A 25,665-nucleotide genomic window follows, 5' to 3' on the forward strand; every position below is an offset into this window, starting at 1 on the left:
AATTATGTGGCATCAACACTAAATGATATGTCTGGCAGAAATCCAATACAGCTCACCATCCAAATAACACCATTCCTACAGTAAAGCATGGAGGTTGTAATATCCTGTTATGGTGGCGTTTCTCTGCAGCAGGGACTGGAGGCACTTGTAAGGATAGAAGGAAAAATGGATGCGGCAAAATACTGTAAATTTTTTCTGACACGGTGTTATATCTTTCACTTGGACGTTGTGAGTAAATGCATCTGGGTAAAACAAAAACTGTGTCTGTCTTCATTTTCAAGCTGCAAAGCAACACAATGTGATTATTCTAAAGAGGGATGAATCTTTTCTATACCCATTATTTGTTAATCTTCATCTATTTTTTTTTGGGGGGGGGGGTCTGGGAAGCTTCTGAATAGTGGCCCCCCATTATGCAAGGGACTGTGGCATGTGCCTGTCTGATTTGCAGCTTATCCCTAAACACCTAGACTTGGACAGCCCTTACTTAACAGTTTTGTGTGGGAGCCTCTGTGGCCAGTACCGTCAGCCGGTTTAGAGTGTTGAATGGAAGAAGCCATGCTTAGTACTGGGGTAGGCAGATCTGTTTTACTGGGGTCTTAACCTCACAAAACTGGCTGTATGGAATTAAAAATCTTTTGACGTTGCCCTTTTTTATTCTGACTCTTATTGATTTTTAATAAAGTTCCATAACCATAACAAGTGCCAAGTATACAAGGAATACATCTCATTTTACAGAGTTTGCTCCAGGATTCAGTACATGTTAGGGTGAAAATGTGAGCAATGTGAGAACAGAACAACTTTATCGCTGAGCAGGAACAAAATAAAGCGAGAATGCCATCATAACCACTTTGAGTGACCAATCCCACAGCCCGATTGGAGTGCGGACTCTAGTGAGGTCAGAGATCAAGAGTCAGTAGCAGTTTCTGTATGATGCCACAACTTTTAGACTTTGTTGTATTTATTAGGTAAATTGTGGAGGAAGGCAGTAAAATATTCCATAAGATTGACATTCAGAATCCTTATGTAGTTCCATGAATGATAGGGGCTCAGTGCTCTTCCATTTCAGAACTACTAAACATCCCACCACTGTAAATATGTTAGGTTTTTGCTTATTTAGAGAAACCAGCTGGGGTGGGGGGTAGACCTAGAAGGTAGGTTTTGGGGGATAGGGGAACAAGGTGTCAAACATTGGGTGGATGACAGCATGAACAGTTTCCCAATATGCTTTGATAGGGTGGCAGTGGCACTATGCTTTGAGAAGGAGGCATTGCCATTATATGTGCTGTAAAGACCCAAGATCTTTCCACAATGCCTGCATCTGTCATTGGCTACACTTTATATAGTGCATAGATCGTGCTTATCGAAGCTTGTGGCCATTCTTTTTTTGCTGTCATTGGCTACACTTTATGTAGGGCACAGATCTAGCTTATCGAAGCTTGTGACCATATTTTGTGTGACAACTCTAGGAAAGTAACCTAGCCAGATTCCCTCTAATAGAATCCATTTAGAAAATTGCAAAGTGTTAGAGATTGTCGGGGCGTAGTGACAAATTTGCAAATATCCCTAAATCATTCCTTTTGGCAGGTCAAATCTCTTTTGAAGTTCTGTGAAGGACCTCCACTTTCTAGTGTTGTCACTAATCAGGTCAACAATTTGTTATTCTAATGTATATTTAGATGTTTACTTGGAGTTCAGCTTTAATTTACTGAAGCAGTATATACCATTTGTGCCATTTTCCATAACTACACATAAGTAAAATGACATGGCTTTGCACTGTTCCTGTGATTTTGTTTTTCTTGTGTTGCCTAAATTGACATTACTGAGTGAGTAAGGAACTATGGGAGCATGTGCTACTTCAAATCATTCTCATTTGCCATTAAAGACTTTCCTTTGGTGCTGTTATTTCTGTGCCAAAATATGGTAATTGAAATCCATTAAAGGAGAAAATTGGATCCCATCCCTTCTGATGCTTTGCATTATGAATTTTTCATTCCTTGGTGCCTGTTGGGAAGAGTTTTAATTTTCAGATTTGAGTTGGTTTCTTTTCTTCACTGAAAACCAATCGAAGCCATGAAGAAATACACAAAACTTGAATGAATTATTCACTCAGAATCCATAACAAAGTGACATTCGTTAATTATATATTACATTTAAAATATGTGGCTAGGATGTAAGTCTCTTTTCATGAGTAAAATGCTAAAATAGAAACTTTTATGCAGTTTAATATTTTGTGTGTTCTTACTGTATACCAAGATTGCACAAAACATGATAGTTTTTCACTTACATAAGTTTTGTTTTTCTCAATCCCTGTTTTAATTAGTACATTAGTCGTAAATAGGCAAGTGTGTTCAATAGACATTAAGTAAGCAATACAAATTAAAGCCTAAGTCCAGTTAGCATATTTAAAACCGTTACAACATTTTTTTTTCTTTTGGAAAAATGTTTTAAACTATATAAATAAAAGCTGACTATTGTAGGTACCGCCAGCACTGTTTGTCCCAACCTCTCTAACCATGACTTTTGTTAGACAGTTTGGCTTGCATGCAGATGTAGGGAAAACATTAATAAAGCTATGTGAATAAAAAAGGAATTACTATCATTACAGATATTAACCCTATACAGTTACCGAAATACAATAGTTTTCGCTCTGGAGGAGCATTCTGTAGGTATAGCTGGGATTGGTGTGTCTGTTTTTTTACAGGCAAAATCTAAGCATTCCTCTTTAAGATAAATAAAATTGGTAGCCACTCTAATTTATAACTAGCTTTTTAAAATAAGATGTACATGGAAGGGCTTTGCACAGAACAAACACAGTACAAAACATTCCCAGCATACTTAACCGACAGCCCCCATAATACTTACCTGAGCCTCATCGCGATCCAGCGATGTGAACGATAGCCTCGGCTGTCCCTTGTCTCCTCATTGGCTGAGACAGTAAGCGGGAGCCATTGGCTCCCACTGCTCTCAATCACAGCCAGTCAGCCAATGAGGGGTGGGGGGGGGGCAAGTCGCGGCTCCGTGTGCTCATTGGCTTGCTGTGCGGGCACCTGACAGGAGAACATGCGAGGGACCTGAGAAGAGGGGATTCCAGGCTGCTCTGTGCAAAAACCACTGCACACAGTAGGTAAGTATAGAAAGTATTTTTTTATTTTATAAAACAATAAATTAATATTTAGAATCGCTTTAATGTGATATTAAAGGCTTTGTGTTTTTTTATTATGCTATTATACTTATGTTTACATTGTATAAATGGTTTTGCACAGAGCAGCCCTCATCTTCCTCTTCTTGGATTCCCCGCCGACGCTCCAGGCTCCTCCCTCATGCTAAGTGCCCCCACAGCAAGCAGCTTGCTATGGGGGCACCCGAGAAGACTTGCTGATGTTTTGTGTGTCCATTCACACCGCCCTCTGCTCATTGGCTCACTGGCTGTGATATACAGTAGTAGGAGCCAATGGCTTCTGCAGCTGTTTCAGCCAATGAAGAGGGAGCAACCGGGAGAGCCGAGTGCGCATTGCTGGATCAATATAGGGCTCAGGTAACTATTGAGGGGGCTGCGGGCGCTGAATGCTTGAAGCTAAAACATATTTAGCCTTTACAATCACTTTAATGCATTCCCTTCATTAAGGTAAAAAATGTCCCAGTGTTTGTATCACCCCCTCACCACCCTTTATACTTACCTGAGCCCAATCTCAATCCAGTGCTGTGCCCGTCTGCAACTGCTCTTTTCACCGTTTCTCTCTTTTTGTAGAAGACTTGGCAGTAGACAGAGCCATTGGCTCCTGCAGCTGTAAATCAAATGCTGTGAGGAGGGAGTGGGTGGCAGGACCAAGCCGCACTGTTTGTGTCTATAGATACACACATTCCGGTTCAGGAGAGAGCCTGCAGGTGCGCCCTAGGCAACAGCTTCTTATGTGGGACTAGGAGGAGAAGCCTGTAACACTGACAGTGGACCTGAGAAGAGGAGGATCAGGATTGCTCTGTGCAAAACCAGAGCAGGCAAGTATAACATGTTTGTTATATTAAAAAAACTTGAGCTTTAAAATCACTTTAACAATTTTGCGTTATAAACAGAGAGTCTCCAGGAGCATACATAGCAATGGATAAACATAGGGCAGGTATGCATTGTGGCAGTTCTTTCATCCTTATAGAGTAACTCCACTTTTAAGAAAAAAGAAAAACAGTTTCCTCTGGATGATCTATATACATTTGCAGGGATTTTAACAAACTCTGTTGCAGTGTCCACCTGTATCTGCTCTGAAGCAAAATATGTTTGTTCTATTTTTTTTGGCTATTGCTTCTGAATGGGAGTGATGTTAATTATTTTTCAGCTGGTGCACTTGCAATGTTCTAATCAGGAAAGGTGCCTCTATAATCAGTAAAGGGTCTCAATAACTTTAGAAGTGATTAGCCTTTTTGGAGAATATCACCAAAACTGAAATTTTTGTTGCAGAGGATGCCTAAAATGTGATTTGTATCTTACTGCAGATGGCTGGTAAAATCAGTAAACCAATCACACAAGCAGGAAATGACATTTATGGGGGTTGTCAAATTGCATTGAATTTTACAGAAAATGAAAGCAGTGCAAATTGAAAATAAAAGATAGTTTTAAAACCATTAAATTACAATATGGCTTGTGTTACAATTATATATGTCAGTTGCTGAAATTTCCACTTGCCCGCTTGCATTAGGTGTGTGGAAATAAGGTGGGGCCAAGGAGTGCCGAGACTAGGGGTGTGTGGGAGGGGTGGCGGTGACAAGCAGCAATCTCCTGTATGTCTTTCAATGAAGCAGCTGAAAGCCGCAGGAGGGAGAGGAGAAACGGCTTCCAGCTGCTTCATTGAAAGACATACGGGAGATCACTGCTTGTCACTGCCCCCACCGCTGCACGGATTGTCCCTGAACACTCTGTTTCTTTCTGCCCCCCCCCCTCCCTGTGTGCTCCTCAGTGCCCAGTCCCTCCCCCTATCCTCTGCACCAATAGGAGAAGAGGGGAGAGAGGCTGGATCTGCTTTTCCTCCCCCTGTGGAAATTGTACACAGAGCAGTCGACAGCACTGGTGCTTCTGACTGAGCATGTAAGTCCGACCTCCTTTCCTTCCTTCCACTCACCCCTTTCTTACTTCCTTCCACTCCTCCCTCCCTTCCACCCACCCCTCCCTCTCTTCCTTCCACCCACCCCTCCCTCCCTTCCTTCCACCCACTCCTCCCTCCCTTCCACCCACTCCTCCCTCCCTTCCTTCCACCCACTCCTCCCTCCCTTCCTTCCACCCACTCCTCCCTTCCTTCCTTCCACCCACTCCTCCCTTCCTTCCTTCCACCCACTCCTCCCTTCCTTCCTTCCACCCACCCCTTCCTTCCTTCCACCCACCCCTTCCTTCCACCCACCCCTCCCTTGCACCCCTCCTTTCCTTCCATTCACCCCTCCCTTCCACCCACCCCTTCCTTCCTTCCTTCCTTCCACCCCTCCCTTCCTTCCATCCCTCCCTTCCTTCCATCCCTCCCTTCCTTCCATCCACCCCTCCCTCCCTTACTTCCACCCCTCCCTCCCTTCCACCCCTCCCTTCCTTTCTTCCTTCCTTCCACCAACCCCTCCCTTCCTTCCACCACCCCTCCCTTCCTTCCTTCCACCTACCTTCTCCTTTCCTTCCACCCACCCCTCCCTTCCACCTCTCCCTTCCTTCCATTCACCCCGCCCTTCCTTCCACCCCTCCCTTCCTTCCTTCCACCCCTCCCTTCCTTCCTTCCACCCCTCCCTTCGTTCCTTCCACCCCTCCCTGCCTTCCTTCCACCCCTCCCTGCCTTCCTTCCTTTCACCCCTCCCTTCCTTCCTTCCACCCCTCCCTTCCTTTCTTCCAAACCTCTCTTCCTACCTTCCTTCCAGCCCTCCCTCCCTCCCTTCCTTCCTTCCACCCCTCCCTCCCTTCCTTCCATTCACCCCTCCCTTCCTTCCACCCCTCCCTTCCTTCCTTCCACCCCTCCCTTCCTTCCTTCCACCCCTCCCTTCCTTCCTTCCACCCCTCCCTGCCTTCCTTCCACCCCTCCCTGCCTTCCTTCCTTTCACCCCTCCCTTCCTTCCTTCCACCCCTCCCTTCCTTTCTTCCAAACCTCTCTTCCTACCTTCCTTCCAGCCCTCCCTCCCTCCCTTCCTTCCTTCCACCCCTCCCTCCCTTCCTTCCTTCCCCCCCTCCCTCCCTTCCTTCCTTCCACCCCTCCCTTCCTTCCTTCCACCCCTTCCTTCCTTTCTTCCTTCTTTCCTTCCTTCCTTCCACCACACTCTTCCTTCCACCCCTCCCCTCCTTTTCACCATTCCACCCCTCCCACCACTCTCTTCCTACCTTCCTTCCACCATTCCATTCCTTCCACCCCTCCCTTCTTTCCACCCCTCACTTCATTCCTTCCATTCCTTCCTCCCCCCCCCTCCGTTCCACACCTCCCTCCCTTCCACCCCTACCCTCCCTTCCTTCCCTTCCTCCCTTCCTTTCCTCCCTCCCTTCCTTCCACTCCTCCCTCCCTTCCTTCCACCCCTCCCTCCCTTCCCTCCCTCCCTCCCTTCCACCCCTCCCACCCACCCTCCCTTCCTTCCACCCCTCTCTCCCACCCTCCCTTCCTTCCACCCCTCCCTTCCACCCTCCCTTCCTTCCACCCCTCCCACCCTTCCTTCCACCCCTCCCTCCCTTCCTTCCACCCCTCCCTCCCTTCCTCCCTTCCACCCCTCCCTCCCTTCCTCCCCTCCTTCCCTTCCTCCCTTCCTTCCACCTGTCCCTCCCTTCCTTCCTTTCTTCCACCTCTCCCTCACTTCCTTCCACCCCTCCCTCTCTCCCTCTCTTCCTTCTTTCCAGCCCTTCCTCCCTTCCAGCCCTTCCTCCCTTCCTTCCACCCCTCCCTCCCTCCCTCCCTTCCACCCCTCCCTCCCTTCCTCCCTTCCACCCCTCCCTCCCTTCCTTCCTTCCACCCCTCCCTCCCTTCCTTCCTTCCAACCCTCCCACCCTCCCTTCCTTCCACCTCCCCCTCTCTCCCTCCCTTCCTTCCACCTCTCCCTCACTTCCTTCCTTCCACCCCTCCCCCTCTCCCTCTCTTCCTTCCACCTCTCCCTCACTTCCTTCCTTCCACCCCTCCCTCCCTCCCTTCCACCCCTCCCTCCCTTCCTTCCAGGAGACATGCAGGCTTAAAGGAAGCAAGCTAGATCATCTCATGGATGGAAAAACTATCCAGTGTTCTCTGCTCTCTACATCCCAGGAGTGGATAACTGGAAAGCAGATTACTTTCGCCATCACCGCCTTGACCAAGGGGAATGGGCCTTTTGCCCCAACATTTTCAGCTTGATATATTAACAATGAGGGACTCCAAATGTAGACATCCTAGCATCCAGATTCAACATCCGTTACCTCTGTTTGTAGCCAAGACCAAGGAACCTCTAGCATAGGCATCAGATGCTCTCAAAATACCCTGGATTCAGTTCAGTTATCTGTGCCTTTCCTCCAGTGCAATATGTGCCTTAGTTACTACACAGAATAGAGAAATAGAAGAATCCGGTGATTCTCATTGCACCAAACTAACCCAGAAGAACCTGGTACAAAGACATACTCAGAGTGCAAGGAGATGACTCCTGCTTTCTTCCAAGCAGTACCAAATTAAAAAAGAAAAAAGCGCCACTTCCAAAAAACACCAAAATGTCAGCAGCATATCCCACCCAAAATAAATTTTGGCAACAATAATCCTAATTAAAAGGTATGCGCTAATAACAAATTTATACAAAGGTGTATATCATCATCCAAAAAAACATTAGTGTTTTATATAAATAATTATAGTGTCCAAACATAAATTAGTGTCCAAAAAAAAAAATAAATATATATATATATATATATATATATATATATATATATATATATATATCTTCAGTGACTTGAACCAATTGTGAAAAATCCACCACCAAAGGAGATTAAATGAACTCACCAGAGCTAATGGCTGGTCAGATTATAAACCAGCAACAGCGCTTGTGCTCTGGGAGCAATGAACCCGATGTCCAAATAGATATGGTGATGTTTCAGATACTTCCAGATAATAATAATCACAGACAAACAACTTTGCAGCCCAAGCTCTTATGATGAACTTCTCCACTCTTTCTCATACCTCCATGAGAGCATGCAGTACAAAACAAGGTGTCCAACAGACACCTTCAATCGCAAAAAAGGGTTGAGATACAGTTAACGCTCACCGCGGATCTCTCCCATACAGCACAGAACAGCAAGGCTCTCTAACGTCCACATCGAGTAGGCTACGCCCAACCGGTTTCGTCACATCGACGTCACCGGATTCATTGCTCCCAGAGCACAAGCGCTGTTGCTGGTTTATAATCTGACCAGCCATTAGCTCTGGTGAGTTCATTTAATCTCCTTTGGTGGTGGATTTTTCACAATTGGTTCAAGTCACTGAAGATATATATATATATATTTTTTTTTTTTTTGGACACTAATTTATGTTTGGACACTATAATTATTTATTTAAAACACTAATGTTTTTTGGATGATGATATACACCTTTGTATAAGTTTGTTATTAGCGCATACCTTTTAATTAGGATTTCTTCCAAGCAGGCCAGACCTGCTGTTGTAAGACCTCCTATTCCATTATGCTTCTCAGTCTCTAGCTTTAATGGCATGGCTTTTGAAGTCCAGGTCTTAAAGGAGAAAGGAGTCTCTGAGTCTTGTATCCCTGCTTTGTTAAAAGTAGGAAATGTTACTTATAGAAAAATCTATTTTGTGCCGTAAACTCCTTATTTGCCTGGTTTGAACAAAGGCTCTTTAATCCCAGAGAATACTTCATACCTCATATTCTGGCCTTCCTACAACCAGGGCTTGACCAGAACATGGCTCTAAGCACTCTGAAAGGAAAAGTTTCAGCCTTGTCCATTCTTTTCCAAAGACCGTTGGCCTTGCTCAATCTAAAAACCTTTATACAAGGTGTATCTCATATCAGGCCCCCCATGCAGCGCCCTGTGCTTCCTTGGTACCTTGAGCTGGTTCTCTCTGCCCCAAAGAAGCTACCTTTTGAACCGAACAGGGAAATACCTTTAGATGATCTTCCCATAAAGTAGCTTTTTTTGTATGCTATAATTTCTGTTAGACATGTCTCTGAGCAAATGGCCTTCTCATAAAAGGAGCCATTCCTCATCCATCACAAAGACAAGGTAGCTAATGCCATCTTTCTTTCCTAAGGTGGTATCAGTCTTCCACTTCAATGAAGACACTCCACTTCATCTGTATGCTCTATGCTATAGCACCCAAAGGCTTCTGTGGATATAGCTTTGGGTTATAGGGTTCTTGCAGCGGCACTCTTTTAGCACAATACATACAACAGTACTTGAATCCTTCTCTTACCTCTTTGAATATACTTTTTTGAATAACTTAAGCTGGTCATAGTTCGAATCTTGGCCGATTCAGCAGGAGCCAGCTTAGATTTGAACTGTGTATTGATCGATCAATTTGGGCGCAACCAGCCTGCTGGATGTTAAATTTGATTCTTGCTAGAGGCTATTATAGCTGCTAGCAATAATTTCTGTCTTCTCATGGTCTTCTCCCTGCCAGGAGAAGAATGGCTCAGCGGCAGGGATTCCCTTGTCAACACTGTCTATGGCCTGCCTTATGGATGTACTGATATGCTCAGTTCTAATGGATTTAAGCTATTTCAATAGCCACCCTGGTAATACAAAGGGTCCCATCTTTTTTAGAACCACTGTAAACCCCTCCCATGCTGCTGTAAAAAAATACCTGCCAGATTATGACCATTGACATATGTTGTAATTAGACAAGAATATCAGTTTATCAGCAGGTAAACTGCAGTCAGATACTAGAAAATACAGGTTTGAGTCCCAATCATAGATTGGACCTTTAATTAATGGAGGTTTCTTTTTGTGACTGGTTTGAGCAGTTGCAGACAGCTGTTTTTCTCTATCACATTATGGTAATACAGTGTTCTAGTATATCTGACGTATTGCTCTGGACAGTGCCTCATTTTCTACAAACTGAGTTAAGATTTGCTTCTTTGCTCAGCAGTACAGAATGAGGTATAGTTTATAGACATTTCTTTATTGATATGGAGTTCCAGTTTTCATTTTCTCTTGGCGATACCACTGATTTATTAGAAATAGAAGTTGCTGGATAACTTCATATTTAATGACCTCTTTCAACTACTAGAACATTGCTAACGGCAAATATGTTATTCTGCTTTGGCAGTAGGATTAAAGCACACACTGCCTTACATGCAGTATATTGATGTTATTGCAATTTTGACCTTAAAAGGAACCTACCTAAAATATGGCAGCTGCCATTGCTGTAAGTTTTCATCTCAATCCTACCTTTACTCGACATATGTTGAGTCACCGTCACATACTTGACATATCAAAAAACCTGATTGTATATGCATATCATGTCTCAGGACACCTAATTTGTACACGATTGTTCTGAGTCAGTGCCTCACAAAAAGCCTGATGTGCCAAAGAAAAAGTCTTGTTGCTTACAGCAGCTGCCTTCAGCTGTCAATTTTACAGTCTATTTTTGAAAATGAAACAAGGGGTGATTGCTATGGGTATCAGCCACAAACAGGATGATGGGGCTGGAACATGCAACATCAAAAGCAATTTGCCAGTAACCATATTCTCAGTTCCCTTTAGGCTTTTGGAATGGTTATGAAATGTCTTTCTTTCATATTCTGTGTATCAGGTCCGAAAGTTAACTGATGCTTTGTGAGATATATATATATATATATATATATATATATATATATATATATATACACACAGTGGTGATCGAAAGTTTGGGCACCCCAGCTAAAAATGTGTATTAATGTGCATAAAGAAGCCAAGGAAAGATGGAAAAATCTCCAAAAGGCATCAAATTACAGATTAGACATTCTTATAATATGTCAACAAAAGTTAGATTTTATTTCCATCATTTACACTTTCAAAATAACAGAAAACAAAAAAATGGCGCCTGCAAAGGTTTGGGCACCCTGCAGAGTTAATATCTTGTACTGCCGCCTTTGGCAAGTATCACAGCTTGTAAACGCTTTTTGTAGCCAGCCAAGAGTCTTTCAATTCTTGTTTGAGGTATCTTTGCCCATTCTTCCTTACAAAAGTCTTCCAGTTCTTTGAGATTTCTGGGCTGTCTGTCACTGCTCTTTTAAGGTCTATCCATAGATTTTCAATTATGTTGAGGTCAGGAGATTGTGAAGGCCATGGCAAAACCTTCAGTTTACGCCTCTTGATGTAATCCCCAATGGATTTCGAGGTGTGTTTAGGATCATTATCCATTTGTAGAAGCCATCCTCTCTTTAACTTCAGCTTTTTCACAGATGGCATCAAGTTACCATCCAAAATTTGCTGAAATTTTATTGAATCCATTTTTCCTTCTACTCGTGAGATGTTCCCTGTGCCACTGGCTGCAACACAACCCCAAAGCATGATTGATCCAATCCCATGCTTAACAGTTGGACAGAGGTTCTTTTCATTAAATTCTGTGCCCCTTCTTCTCCAAACGTACCTTTGCTCATTCCGGCCAAAAAGTTCAATTTTAACCTCATCGGTCCACAGAACTTGTTTCCAAAATGCATCAGGCTTGTCTATATGTTCATTTGCAAAGTTCAAACGATGATTTTTGTGGTGAGGACGTAGAAGAGGTTTTCTTCTGATGACTCTTCCATGAAGACCATATTTGTACAAGTATCTCTTTATAGTGGAATAGTGTACCACAACTCCAGTGTCTGCCAGATCTTTCTGGAGGGATTGTGCAGTCAAACGTGGTTTTGAATTGTTTTTCTCACAATCCTGCGAGCTGTTCTGTCTGATATTTTTCTTGGTCTTCCAGATGTTGCTTTAACTTCCACTGTTCCTGATGGCTGCCATTTCTTAATTACATTCCGAACAGAGGATATTGACATCTGAAAACGCTTTGCTATCTTCTTGTAGCCTTCTCCAGCTTTGTGAGCGTCAACTATTTTCAGTTTCAGTTTTCTAGACAATTGCTTAGAAGAACCCATGGTGCTGATTGTTGGGGCAAGGTCAGATGAGTCTGGGCATTTAAAACTTTTGAGATTGACATCACCTGGTCTTCCTAGACGATGATTGAGAACAATCCATGACACTGGTAGGTCTCAGCTTTGCCAAGGGGGCAGTGCATGCTATAAATTCTGCAGGGTGCCCAAACTTTTGCAGACGCCATTTTTTTGTTTTCTGTTATTTTGAAAGTGTAAATGATGGAAATAAAATCTAACTTTTGTTGACATATTATAAGAATGTCTAATCTGTAATTTGATGCATTGTGGAGATTTTTCCATCTTTCTTGGCTTCTTTATGCACATTAATACAAATTTTTAGCTGGGGTGCCCAAATTTTCGATCCCCACTGTGTATATATGTGTGTGTGTGTGTGTGTATATATATATATATATATATATATATATATATATATATATATATATATATATATATACACACTGTATATGTGTATGTGTATATATATATATATATATATATATATATATATATATATAAAAAAATTTTGCATTGGTATATGTCCTCCATGGCATTGCTAACCTTCCCATGCCATTTTGCCAGTAATTTGCCTATTAGCTCTAAATTGGCTTAATCTTGCCTCTAAGTTTCCGGTCACCAAATTTTGAACTGGATTTGCAGAAACCTTAGTTGATCAAACCCAGACAGATTTCCATATCGTTATTTTCTATTTGTCCAGAAACTGCATTTGCATTGTTACCCAGTAACTGGAAAGCTGGTTCTGCATTTTATTCTAGTAACTAGAAGGTACAGTGAATATAAAAAGTCTACACACCCGTTAAAATGTCAGGTTTCTGTGATGTAAAAAAATGAGACAAAGATAAATAATTTCAGAACTTTTTCCACCTTTAATGTAATCTATAAACTGTACAACTCAGTTGAACAACAAACTGAAATCTTTTCGGTGGAGGGAAGTAAAAATAAACTAAAATAATATGGTTGCATAAGTGTGCACACCCTTAAACTAATACTTTGCTGAAGCACCTTTTGGTTTTATTACAGCACTCAGTCTTTTTGGCTATGAATCTATCAGCATGGCACATCTTGACTTTTCAATATTTGCCCACTCTGCCTTGCAAAAACACTCCAAATCTGCGAGGGCATCTCTTGTGCACAGCCCTCTTCAGATCACCCCACAGATTTTTGATCAGATTCAGGTCTGGGCTTTGTCTGGGCCATTCCAAAACTTGAATCTTTTTCTGGGGAAGCCATTGCTTTGTTGATTTGGATGTATGCTTTGGGTCATTGTCATGATGAAAGATGAAGTTCCTCTTCATGTTCAGCTTTCTAGCAGAAGCCTGAAGGTTTTGTGCCAATATTGACTGGTATTTGGAACTGTTCACAATTCCCTCTACCTTGACTAAGGCCCAGTTCCAGCTGAAGTAAAACAGCCCCAAAGCATGATGCTGCCACTACCATGCTTCATTGTGGGTATGGTGTTCTTTTGGTGATGTGCAGTGTTGTTTTTGCACCAAACCTATCTTTTGGAATTATGGCCAAAAAGTTCAACCTTGGTTTCATCAGAACATAACACATTTTCCCACATGCTTTTTAGAGACTTCTGTGTTTTTGCAAAATTTAGCCAGGCTTGGACGTTTTTCTTCATAAGAAAAGGCTTCCGTCTTGCCACTCTACCCCATAGCCCAGACATATGAAGAATACGGGAGATTGTTGTCACATGTACCACACAGTCAGTACTTGCCAGATATTCCTGTAGCTTCTTTAATGTTGCTGTAGGCCAATTGGCAGCCTCCCAAACCAGTTGTCTTCTGGTCTTTTCATCAATTTTGGAGTGACATCCAATTCTTGGTAATGTACTGTTGCGCCATATTTTCTCCACTTGATGACTGTCTTTACTGTGTTCCATGGTATATCTAATGCCTTGGAAATTCGTTTTCACTTTTCTCCTGACTGATACCTTTTAACAATGAGATTCCTCTGATGCTTTGGAAGATTCTGTGGACCATGGCTTTTGCTGTGGGATGCGACTAAGTAATTGTCAGGAAAGACCTACTAGAACAACTGAACTTTATTTGGGGTTAATCAGAGGCACTTTAAATGATGGCAGGTGTGTACTGACTCCTGTGTGTACTGATTTAACATGATTTTGAGTGTGATTTCTTAATTCTGAACACAGCTACATCCCCAGTTATAAGAGTGTGCACACTTATGCAACCACATTATTTTAGTTTTTTATGTTTAATCACCCCTCCCCCCCCCAAAAAAAAACAGATTTCAGTTTGTTTTTCAATTGAGTTGTACAGTTTATAGGTCACATTAAAGTTGGAAAAAGTTCTGAAATGATTGATCATTGTCTCATTCTTTTACATCACAGAAACCTGATATTTTAACAGGGGTGTGTAGACTTTTTCTATCCACTGTAGGTTTTGCATTGTTTCCTAGTCATCAAGAAACTGGGTCTACATTCTCTTCAGATCGCCATGAAGTAGGTTCTGCATTGTTTTGCCATCCCCTGGAAGTGGGTTCTATATTTTTCCCCAGTTACCAGGTTGTAAATTGTGTTTCCTTAACAAGTTGAGTGGAACAAAACTGCATTTTGTATTACTAGAAGTGATTTGGCAGTCACTTTTACTTATTGGAATACTTCATATTGGATTTCGGGCTCCTCTTTAGTGCCACACTACCAGTAAGAGTAAGCATCTGGGCAGTGTGCACAGTGATGAAAAGTATACGTTTTAGATCAGCAGGGGATCTGTCCGCTGACCCTCTGCTAATCAATGCAGAGCGTGTGGATGACAAGTCCGTGTCCAATACGTTTATGTAGAGTGAACACATACAGAACCTGCTCTGCTCTATGGGCAGTCGGGTGTAAACGGACTCCGTTGTCCATGTACATCCAACTGCCATCTGCTTTGTTTCCTAGTGGCCAGAAAGTGATAAATTTGTATGTTTTTTTTTTTCTATAACAATAGAGAATAAATAGTATAGTAGAACAAAAGTGCTTTTTTAGAATTCAGGTTATAACTGATTTATTAGTCAAAGAGGTATACTAAGATGTGTTTTCTCAGTGCTAGCTTTAAACTGCTCAGAACACCTCATTTTTAGGGAGGGATGGTGAAAGCCACTGGACAGATTTCAGTACTACATGATAATGTGAACAAGGAAAATGTGAATTTTTTAATCATTGGATGTGGGCCAACCAATCTAAAGTGTGATATTTTAAGGCTTGAGTTCAAACTCTGAAAACAAGTCCAAATTAAAATGCGTATTATGACCTTGCAACATTTTATGATTTCATACAAAGACTTCAGATTAGAACCATAAAATGTCACTGGTTGTGAAATTGTTGTTTTTTTTTGTTCTTTTTATTGTACTTGATATTGTATCAGTCTTTTCCTCTTTTACGAGCACGTGGAATGGGAGTCTGGAGGTCAACAAGATTTTTATTTCGGAGCGTTGTTGAAATGGTCTGACATTTTCCTAGTCAAGTGTCAGGAACAGAAAGGATATCCTGCCAGCATCAAACTGAGATTTTAAAGTTTAATCTCAGCCTTACTTTCAGTCATGTATAGTTGTACAGGCTGCTCTCCAGCACTGAAATTGCTTACTCTGATGTCTTGATGTCTATGAGCTTCTCATAGTGTACATTAAAAGCTGTAGCAGGTGAGTTAAAGTCCACCTTATTTCCTGACTGGAAGACATCCAGCATCATTTGGTGCTTTCCTCCCCAGCCTAAATACTCCTGGCCCGCCCCTCTCATTAATTGGATAGCAGTTCTTTCAGTCACGGAGGCTCAACGTCACATGCGGGCCCTTCCCAACGGAGAGAAGGGATATAGCCAGAGAGGTATCTAATGAATACAGAGAGGTTTTATTTAAACGTTTTATGGTGTGGGGAGAACAACCAACAAATGTGATAAAAAGTAGATTAAACTTCAGCTTTAAAGATATGACATGTTGGTGGTGTGCTATATTTTATAATTCATTCATGGTCCTGTACATGGGTGTGTTTATCCTGTCCAGAAAGCCCAGTTTCTGTGCTCAGATGGCCATAGACATGGATAACTGTGCATGGCTGTACCCAGATATATGCCTGTGCTCATGTAAACACAAGTAAAACATACAGGCCTTTGCAAAAAAAAAATATATATATATATATATATATATATATATATATATATATATATATATATATATATATATAAAATTATTATTTTTCTTCTTTTTTTTTTAGTTAATGGTTTACACCCAAGAGCTGTTGTGTTAATGCAAGCTATTTCTCGTTTGCATGGTTTTATATACCTTATTAGTAGTAGGAATCCTTGATCTTATTCAAACAAATAAATGTATTTTAGGTATGTCAGACATTTACATAAACCTAAGAATGGTAAATACTGTTCCACTGTACTGTATTTTGTTACCTTTCACCTTAAAATTGTTGTCTACTCAGACCATCACTTTTCCCATGAAATAAACCTTACATGTTGCTCCTACAGGATGAAACCAACATGAAAGGATTTAGGGTTGTGAAAAGTTCTAGTCCATAGCACTCAATCACACCCATTAGTGTTTTCCATAGTCAGTCTAGTGCAAGATGGACTTAGCTTGTAAGGAATTAACACACATTACACTTTAATCTTTTTAATATTATTGGAAACACTGAACATGTACATTGACTTTAAGGCTTGGTTCACACTGTTACGGTGCGGGTTTCGCTGTGATCCCTGTGCATTTCCCGCACCGCATCACAATCTAACAGTGTTCATGTGATCTGCTCCTGTTGTCATTGTTAACGACTCCTCAAAAACAGGTCACAAAACACAGTGTGATTGCCTGAATCGGATTGCATAGGTGTTAGCACCCATGCAATCCGATTCCAGTGTGGTAAAGAAAGGTGCCTGCACCTTTTTCATGCAGATGCTGTGTGATTTGAGCCCTACAAAATAAATAGGCTAAAATCACATCGCACAGAATCGCATGCCTATGGACACCAGGCTTTACATTTCTGTTAAAGTGTTGGTAAACCCAGGATCCTGCATTCACTAAACCTGGTCTCCCACAGTACACACAACATGGAAATGCAGCTATTTTAGTAAATATAAACTGCTAAGTACCTTTTCTCATCAGCAGTTAAAGCGGTCTTGTGACTTCTATCAGTGTTCAGCAAAGCACTGGTTACAGCTTGTAGGAGGAGTTTTCATTCTCCTGTAACAGGATGGAGGAACTCTGACCTCTGTCTGGAGCATACTGATTGGCCCTGTGCTGATTACATGCATTCTCCCAAGAAAAAAAAAACTATCTAGCAATAAACTCCAAACTGAGCATGTGCAGCTTGCCTCTAGCCTCTGTTCTATAAGGAAATATTTGGGAGACACTGGAAGAAGGGGAGGATCAGAGAAGTCAGGATCAAACATTTGTACACGATATGGAGGAATAATCCCTTAGGTTCCACAGCGATTATAACGAGCATGGTTTACTTCATATACAGAGAGATTGTACTGTTGTGGGTTTAGTAACACTCTAAGGGTCTGTTTATTCAACAATAAACAAACACTAAGCGCTAAATCCCACAACCAACATGGAGTAAACAAGGCAAAAATAGGGGGGGGGGGCTGGTCCCACAGCTGTTCTGATGACCATTAGGAGTATGATGTAATATTAATAAAACCAAGAAAATCAGAGAGCTCATGGAGAAAGCCAGAATGATTATGCAATGACATACACAACCAACAGTCAATATGTCCAATTCCAATGTTTAATAAATCGATAAAACCATAATCAGTGATCACATGAATAATAGTAAGCAAGATGTCACTTCCTGACACCATTGCTTACTACATGTGAAATCTGTGAATGATCACACAGGTCACATGGTTCAAGGCTATTCACAACAGCCTTGTACCATGTGACAAGCTGTGACCAATCACAGCTCTCACAATATTTCTCAATGGCTGCAAGAATGTAGCCAGAGAGAAGGAGAAATTATTGCTTTTACAGCCTTTATGGGTATAAAAGAAATCCGTGTAAAAAAAGAAAAAAAAAATCTTCATCACCCCCCACAAGTAGTACAGTGTCACTATGTTGACACTGTACTGCTAGGGTGACAGTATGCTAAAAACAAACAAAAAAAAACAAATAATATAAAAAAGTAAAATAAAAATGTAAAAAACAAATTTGGAAAATTATAATTTTTGGTTATAAACTAATTTGGGTTATTTTTTTTTAATAAAAAGATAGATTAATACATTTTGGCCAAGATTTATGAAGAAAGATTATTCATTTGCAAAATTGTATAAGAAAAACACTTTTTTTCAAAATGTTTGGACTTTTTCATTTGTATAGCAAAAAAAATAAAAATCCCAGTGGTGAATAAATAATACCAAAATAAAGTTTTATCTGTCTCAAAAAAATGCAAAAAAATTCATATGGGTACAGTGTTGCATGACCGCGAAATTGTCATTCAAAGTGATATAGCACTGAAAGCTGAAAATTGTCCTGGACAGGAAGGGGGTGAAAGTGTCCGGACTTGAAGTGGTTAACACTTTAATTTCAGTCTACTTTCAATATTATAGGATACAAAATAGAGAGGAGGGATTAATGGTCAGGCCAAGAAAAATTCACAAGCTATTGTGAAAAGGAAAGGATGGTTTTAAAAAACATGTAAAGGTATAAGAGAGAAGGGCACTGGTAATGAGAAATTAAAGGAATTAATGTAAAGGAAATCAAAGTATTACAGAAATAGAGATGGTTATGAGAAAGCAAAGATAACTACAGTGTATAGGTGTCCTTTCATGAAACAGAGATCAGCGGCAATCCTGAGGATTGTTGCTGATCTCCGATCATTAGTGGTTTAGGAAACAGAGATGATCAGCGGAGAATATGTTCCCCGCTGATCATCTCAGCACACAGACGGCCAGTGTATGAAGGAGCGATGTCAGCCCTTCACTGGAGATCTGTGTTCTCCCTCCAGATTCTCCAGCCCAGAGGTGGAGAATTGGGGGAACCGCAAACAAAGCAGCGATAATTTACTGCTGCTTAGTATACGGTGTTTGACTGATCTCTTACTGTAATCTTGTGAGATTATAATAACAGCAGCCGTTTTCCAGCGTTTGTAGATCACTTCTCTCTTCATTCGGAGAAGTGATCTACACCGCTTCATAAAAAAGCATTCAGAGGAGAATTGATCCTCTGAGAATGCCGGAGAACTGAGCAGCGGTCATTTACCACTGCTTGATAAAAGGACACCATAGTTGGAGAGAGAAGAGGGAAAATAATTAGCTGACTATTGGTACTTTAAGCTAGTGGGGGCGAGAGAGTTTATCAAACTTCACATCATAAATAAAGCCAATGGATTCTTTTCTTTTGTTTTAAAGATGAGAACATAAAAGTTATATTTTAATAGAAGTTGTCTAGTGGAGCAGAATGCACAGGTTTTGGTGAAACATGTCCTGAAACAAGCCACAGTTCATTATTATGGAGCTTGCCTTTAACAGCGTGATTTTCTTTGTTTTCTTTGACTAGACTACGCTCTCAATTGGACTGTTGAAATTGCTTTTAGGTGGTTATGTACCTACCAGAACATAATTTATACTACAATGCAAACTGCATGGAAAAGCTACTCTGATTTTATGTGATTATTGGGTCTATATTTACCATGAGGCACTTGAGGCAAGTTACAGCAAGCAGCACCAAGCCTCACAATGTACAAATCATGATTGCATTTCCCTTATTTTGTGTCCTCCTCCTTGCCACCTTCAGATTTTTGTGGCTAAATTTAGAAAGAGAATTGTAAGGGGGGTGCAGGGGATGCTGAGAGGAGTCAGGAGACTAGAACTAAAAAAAAAACATGAATCTATCTCTCCTCTCTGTTTTTTTTTTTGTTTTTGTTTTTTTTTTTACTAAACTAATCCCAATATAAGGGTTTTGTTCAAAAGTGACCCTATTTCAGGTGTGCTTAGGACAGCATAACGCCTAAATAGAGGCTATTTCCCTCTCTCTAGGTGAGTAGAGGTCAGATGCATTACCATTGTAAGGCAACAGCTGCAAGCCTTTTAGGCTCCATTCACACTTCAGCAATTTGGAGCTCCAAGCTCCAAAACGCTTGAGGAGGAAAAAAAATCAATTTTTCTCAATGGAGATGATTCACATCTGCACTCCAAGTCACCTGAAGCTCAAACAAGTTCTGGAATTTTTGTTGTCGCTCAAATTCTTCTTCTTATTTTACAGGATTTATATAGCGCCAATAATTTGCTCAGCGCTTTACAATATAATGGAAGACAGTACAGCAACAATACAGTTCAATACAAGAGGGATAGGAGGGCCCTGCTCCTTGGAGCTTACAATCTATTGGGCAGATATGTACTTTTTAAAACATTTTTAGTTCTATAGAAATTAATGTAAACAGTGTGCGCATTTTTGCGCATATTCACACATTTTTCTGCTCAAATTAAAAAGATGTAAAAAACAATTGTAATAATATATGAGTAAATAAATGTAAAATAAATACACAAATAAATAAAATCATAAATATATCATAAATCAATAAAATTAGTAATATATGTAAAAAATAAATAACAATTAGCTCCTAACCTTAGCCCCCTAACCCTAAAAATATAAAATAAAAAGTAAAAATGAAAAAAATAAAAATTGTAATAATATATGAGTAAATAAATGTTAAATAAATACACAAATAAAAATAATCAGAAATATATAATCAATAAAATTAGTAATATGTAAAAAATAATAATTAGCTGCTAACCTTAGCCCCCTAGCCCTAAAAAGAAAATTGTAATAATATGAGTAAATAAATGTAAGATAAATACACAAATAAATAAAATAATTATAAATATATCATAAATCAATAAAATTAGTAATATGTAAAAAATACATAATAATTAGCTCCTAACCTTTAGCCTCCTAACCCTAAAAAAAAATAAAAATTGTAATAATATATGAGTAAATAAATATAAAATACACAAATAAAAATAATCATAAATATATAATAAATCAATAAAATTAATATGTAAAAAATAAATAATTAGCTCCTATCCTTAGTCCCTTAACCCTAAAACAAAAAGATTAATAATCATAATAAAAATAAATAATAAACACCCAAATCTGAGCAAAAAAATTAATAACAATAATAATATAGTAATACTATTTATTATTATTATTATTATTTATTTTGTGTTAGGGTGTTTATTATTATTTTATGATTAATTTATATTTTTTTAGGACAGGGGGTGAATGGGTTAATTAGGGGTTAATTATTATTTATTATGATATAATATTCATTTATTTTATTTATGATTATTTATATTTTATTTTACACTTATTTAATAATTTCTTCGTATTATTATTAACTCCCTAACCAAAAAATAAATAAATAAAATGAAGACAGTAAATAAAATATTAATCCCTAACCCTTATCCTAATCTTAACTCTACCCATTACCCTAACAAAAAAAAGATAATAAATTAATTAAAAAAAAATAAAAGTTGATGGAAAAGCTTAAAAAGCTGGAAAACCTAACAACAATTGAATCAACGAATGATACTTTTCTCTAGTGACGAATAAAAAAAGCCTGGAAAACGCTGTATGAAAACACGTAAAAACGCAAGCTCAATGCTTCTTTGGTGTGTTTGTCACACACAGGGCAGCACATTCAAGTGAATAGGCCACCCTATGTGTGCGTCGCCCAAAAATACACACAAAGCGCACAAAGGAAAATGTGTGAGTGTGACTAGGGCTTAAAATACAATGGCACTTTGAGAAAGTGTTAACTTTCCTTTCTGGCAAAAACCGCTTAAATCTGCTACGCTAAAGTGTGAATCCAGCCTCCCTGTACTGTGGTGCAAGTTGGCTTCTCATATATAGTATGATGCTAGTAATTTTACTTTGTAAATCTTACATATTACCCAAGTTGTACAGATTTAATTGACTTCAAAATGCCAACCGTGTCCACCTAATTGGCAGGCAAAAGAAAATTCTGATCTTTGGCCGCCTCTTTCCCAATTTCCATCTTCTGTTATTTGAATTGATTGAAATGGTAATTTCATGGTAAACCTGCAGTATATTAATAGACTGTTTCCTTTCTGTGCTCACAGACTTGCTTGTAACTAACATGCAGTGGAGTATTTGATTTACTCCTGCCCAGCAGAGCAATTTTTAGATCTATCATATATTAGACTGTTCACAGGCACTAATGGAAATCTCAAGAGAAATGTTTGAGAAACACTTCATAACCCGTTCATCTTGGTAATTGTGTTCTAAAAATGACTTTGCTGCACACACTGGGATATTTATGTTTTGTTTAGAGGAAAAAGTCAACACTGAGTTTTTTAAGCCATGTGTAGTACATGCAGCTGAAATTCAAATTCTATTTTATTTCCATTTTTACCCAAAATTGCCATTTCAGGTTTTGCTAGTAACGTGGAACAGGAGTTTATTCACCTGCTGGCTTCTAATATGCCTCCTCACCCCCTGACTAGCATTCTGTAGTTTTTCTTCATCGTCTCCCACAAACCTGTAATGATGGTACTGTTGCTCACTGATGTGTTCTGCTGGTGTCCACTGGTTCAGTTTAGTAACAGATTTAAAGGGCCCGTTCACACTACCGTGTTGTATTAATATGCAGCAATGCACCTTGTCAACTGATAAGCATTGCATCTCAATGCATGGCAAGAACTAATGTTTTGCGGTGAGTTGCTAGAAATCCATTTCTTGGTGCATTCCTAAAGTTGCAAATTGTCTTACATTCTTGAATACATATGTAACAAACTTACTATAAATTCTGGTGTCCTTTTATGAAACAGAGATCAGCGGTGATCCTAAGGATTGTTGCTAATCTCAGATCATTAGTGGTTTAGGAAACAGAGATGATCAGTGGATAACATGTTCCCCGCTCATCATCTCAGCACACAGATGACCAGTATATGAAGAAGCCCTTCAGCCCTTCACTGGTGATCTGTGTTCTCCCTCCAGACTCTCCAGCCCAGAGGTGGAGAATCGGGGGAACCGCAAACGAAGCAGCAATAATTTACTGCTGCTTAGTAAATGGTGTTTCACTGATCTCTTACTGTAATCTCGCGAGATTATAGTAGCAGCATCCTTTTTCCAGCGTTCAAAGCGTTTGTAGATCGCTTCTCTCTTCATTCGGAGAAGCGATCTACACCGCTTCATAAAAAGGCATTCAGAGGAGAATTGATCCTCTGAGAATGCCAGAGAACCGAGCAGCGGTCATTTACCACTGCATGATAAAAGGACACCTCTGTGAGTGTTTTGGGAGGAACGTCTGTTGATCTTGCAAATATGATTTGAAATATAACACTTCTTCATTTTCCTGCTGCCTTGTGACTCAATTTTTACCTAATGGACAGGTTTACAATTATATCATTATTTAAACGATCTCTACCCACCCCAGCACAGCCCCACTATGCTTTTTTTCTTTTCTTTGCTTTTTGAAATGGAGAGAGTAGTTGTCAGTGACTGCAAGACACAAATAACATTGAGAACATTTTCAGGTATTGTAACCCATCCCTACTCCACTAACTGGAGACATTTAATTCACCTTCTGCCCCAACTGAAAGTGCAGGGAAATCTTCCCAACCGATGTACAGACAGCAATGAAAAAAAAAACTGACAGAGGCTCTAGCCTTTTGCCACTTTATCCAAAGCAAAAAAAATGTTTTGGCTGGAGTTGTACTTTAAATCCCATTGCACTACAAAACCCAACAGTTTTTTCCCCATTTCTGTCAACTAAAATGTCTTGTTCATAGCTGGAATTAATTTATTCAGAGACAAGTTCAGTTCATCACTGTTCTCAAATTATTATTCTTTTTTGTCTAGCAGCCAGTTCACATTGTGACAGATACAAGGTTTAAAAGAAAGATGTCAGTGCGTCACAACTTAGATGTCTCTCTTTTAAGGGCAACTCGGTGTTCTCTGTAAAGCGTTGGCCCTTCTGCCAGTCATCATAATGGCACTCGTGACAGAATGTCTAGTCTTATGTGTTGTGGAATAGATTTTGAATACATTATTTAAACATAGAATTGAATTGTTTTTTACAGGTATTCTTCCTTGGGAAAAGCTCATAGATAACTTTGATGCAGAATATGATTATATCACAAATGAAGGAACTGTCTTCACATTTAAGACCAACCGTAATGCCCCAAAATACAAGCTAATTAACATAGACTTCAGTGACCCTGTGGAATCCAGGTGGAAAGAACTTGTTCTGGAGCATGAGAAGGATGTATTGGGTAAGTGAATAATAAGCTTTGAATAACTATAAATGGGCACACTTTTGCTGTAATTATTTGAATTTAGCACAGCTATGGAGAAGTAAAAAGGTAACCTGTTTAAGCTCTGCACTGTGAGGGAGACAAATCTCATTACTAACCCTATCTGAGCTACACTTGGCATATGACTAAAAAGAGGAGGAAAGCAGGATCGTCTAAGTCGACCTGGCAGTCAGACATTCACAGCTTTTTTTGCCGTTTCTACCTCCCAATCTTCTGACGCCACCCCCAGCCCCTTGGAAATTGCTCTTCTGCAACTGCAAGCAAAATACTCTGCAACAGCTGTTGGAGCAGGATGAAAATACATGCTTGTGCAGTTTCCCCACCACACTGCATCAAGGAGCAAGCATACCTTCAGTCTCTGACCCTGTTCCAACTCCTTCCTTGTGGAATCTCTCATTGGATTGGACTCTTTGTGTTTTTTCTCAGCATCTTGGGCAGGAGAGAAGACTGACCTTTGCACCTTCATTCGGTCTCTTCCTGACTAGAACAGAAATAGAATGCCTAGTCACAAGAATCGGGTCCAATTTCAGGTTTGAACTAAACAATGTAAAAAAATCTCCGACATAGACGAAAAACTCTTCTCTTTTGAGAACACTCAACAGGCCACTTCTGAGCATCTAATTTCACTGGAAATGCTATGTCTTTTTCCTAAATCCAGTCGCAACTGTAAGAGAGCGAGAAAAGCCATCGTCAACTCAGATCTGAAGCACAGGCTGAGGAATCCCTTTTCCATTTACCCAAAACATATCCTTTGCTGCGTGCACTATTATGCATTGAATGAAGAGGTTCTACAGCTAGTGTGGCAACAGGTAAGTGTTTCCTTCGACAGGACAGAGATTCAGATTCTCCATGATCTCTCCTGCTGGATGTGCGGCACCTGCTGAAACCTTTGTTGGCGACAGAAAACTTCTGCAAAAGTGACTGCAGAGCTCAATCTCAGTCTTCACAAGACTGAGATTGAGCTCTGCAGTCACTCTTGCAGCAGTTGTTTTTTTATTCTAGGTCACAATCCTGTACAATATACTTTTGTCTCTTTCTGTCAGTTGACCATGTCGACCATGTTAGTGCTTATCAGACAATGTTTTCCCAGAAACTGTATATGCCGTCATAACCTCCTGGTTCTGGGAGGTTACTTCAGTTTGACACCTATTTCCCACATAGATGCATCGACAATCTACGCTTATCTACAATATTCTATCTGCTCTGGAACATGTAAAAAAGAAATAAATCTGTATATCAAAACTGCCTAATTTACATTTGGCAAGACCAGCATTCAAAGGAGCAAAGCTCTACATTTCTCCTGCTCATGAAAATTATTTGAGAAATTACTTGTGAAACT

The 25,665-nt window shown here is 40.1% G+C and overlaps 1 protein-coding gene across 1 annotated transcript in view; it reads left to right on the forward strand.

Moving 5' to 3' along the window:
* The window catches only part of PREP (prolyl endopeptidase), a 170,056-nt gene that overhangs the window by 56,502 nt on the left and 87,889 nt on the right, over positions 1 to 25,665 (forward strand). Inside the window, exon 8 of the mRNA XM_089665074.1 lies at positions 24,093 to 24,284. Within this exon, the coding sequence (XP_089521200.1) occupies positions 24,093 to 24,284 (192 nt within the window). The remainder of the gene's footprint in view (positions 1 to 24,092; positions 24,285 to 25,665) is intronic.

The sequence above is a fragment of the Staurois parvus genome, unplaced genomic scaffold (assembly GCF_062004578.1).
Source record: "Staurois parvus isolate SC_StPar_1 unplaced genomic scaffold, SC_StPar_1.0 ptg000048l, whole genome shotgun sequence".
NCBI classification, from domain to species: domain Eukaryota; kingdom Metazoa; phylum Chordata; class Amphibia; order Anura; family Ranidae; genus Staurois; species Staurois parvus.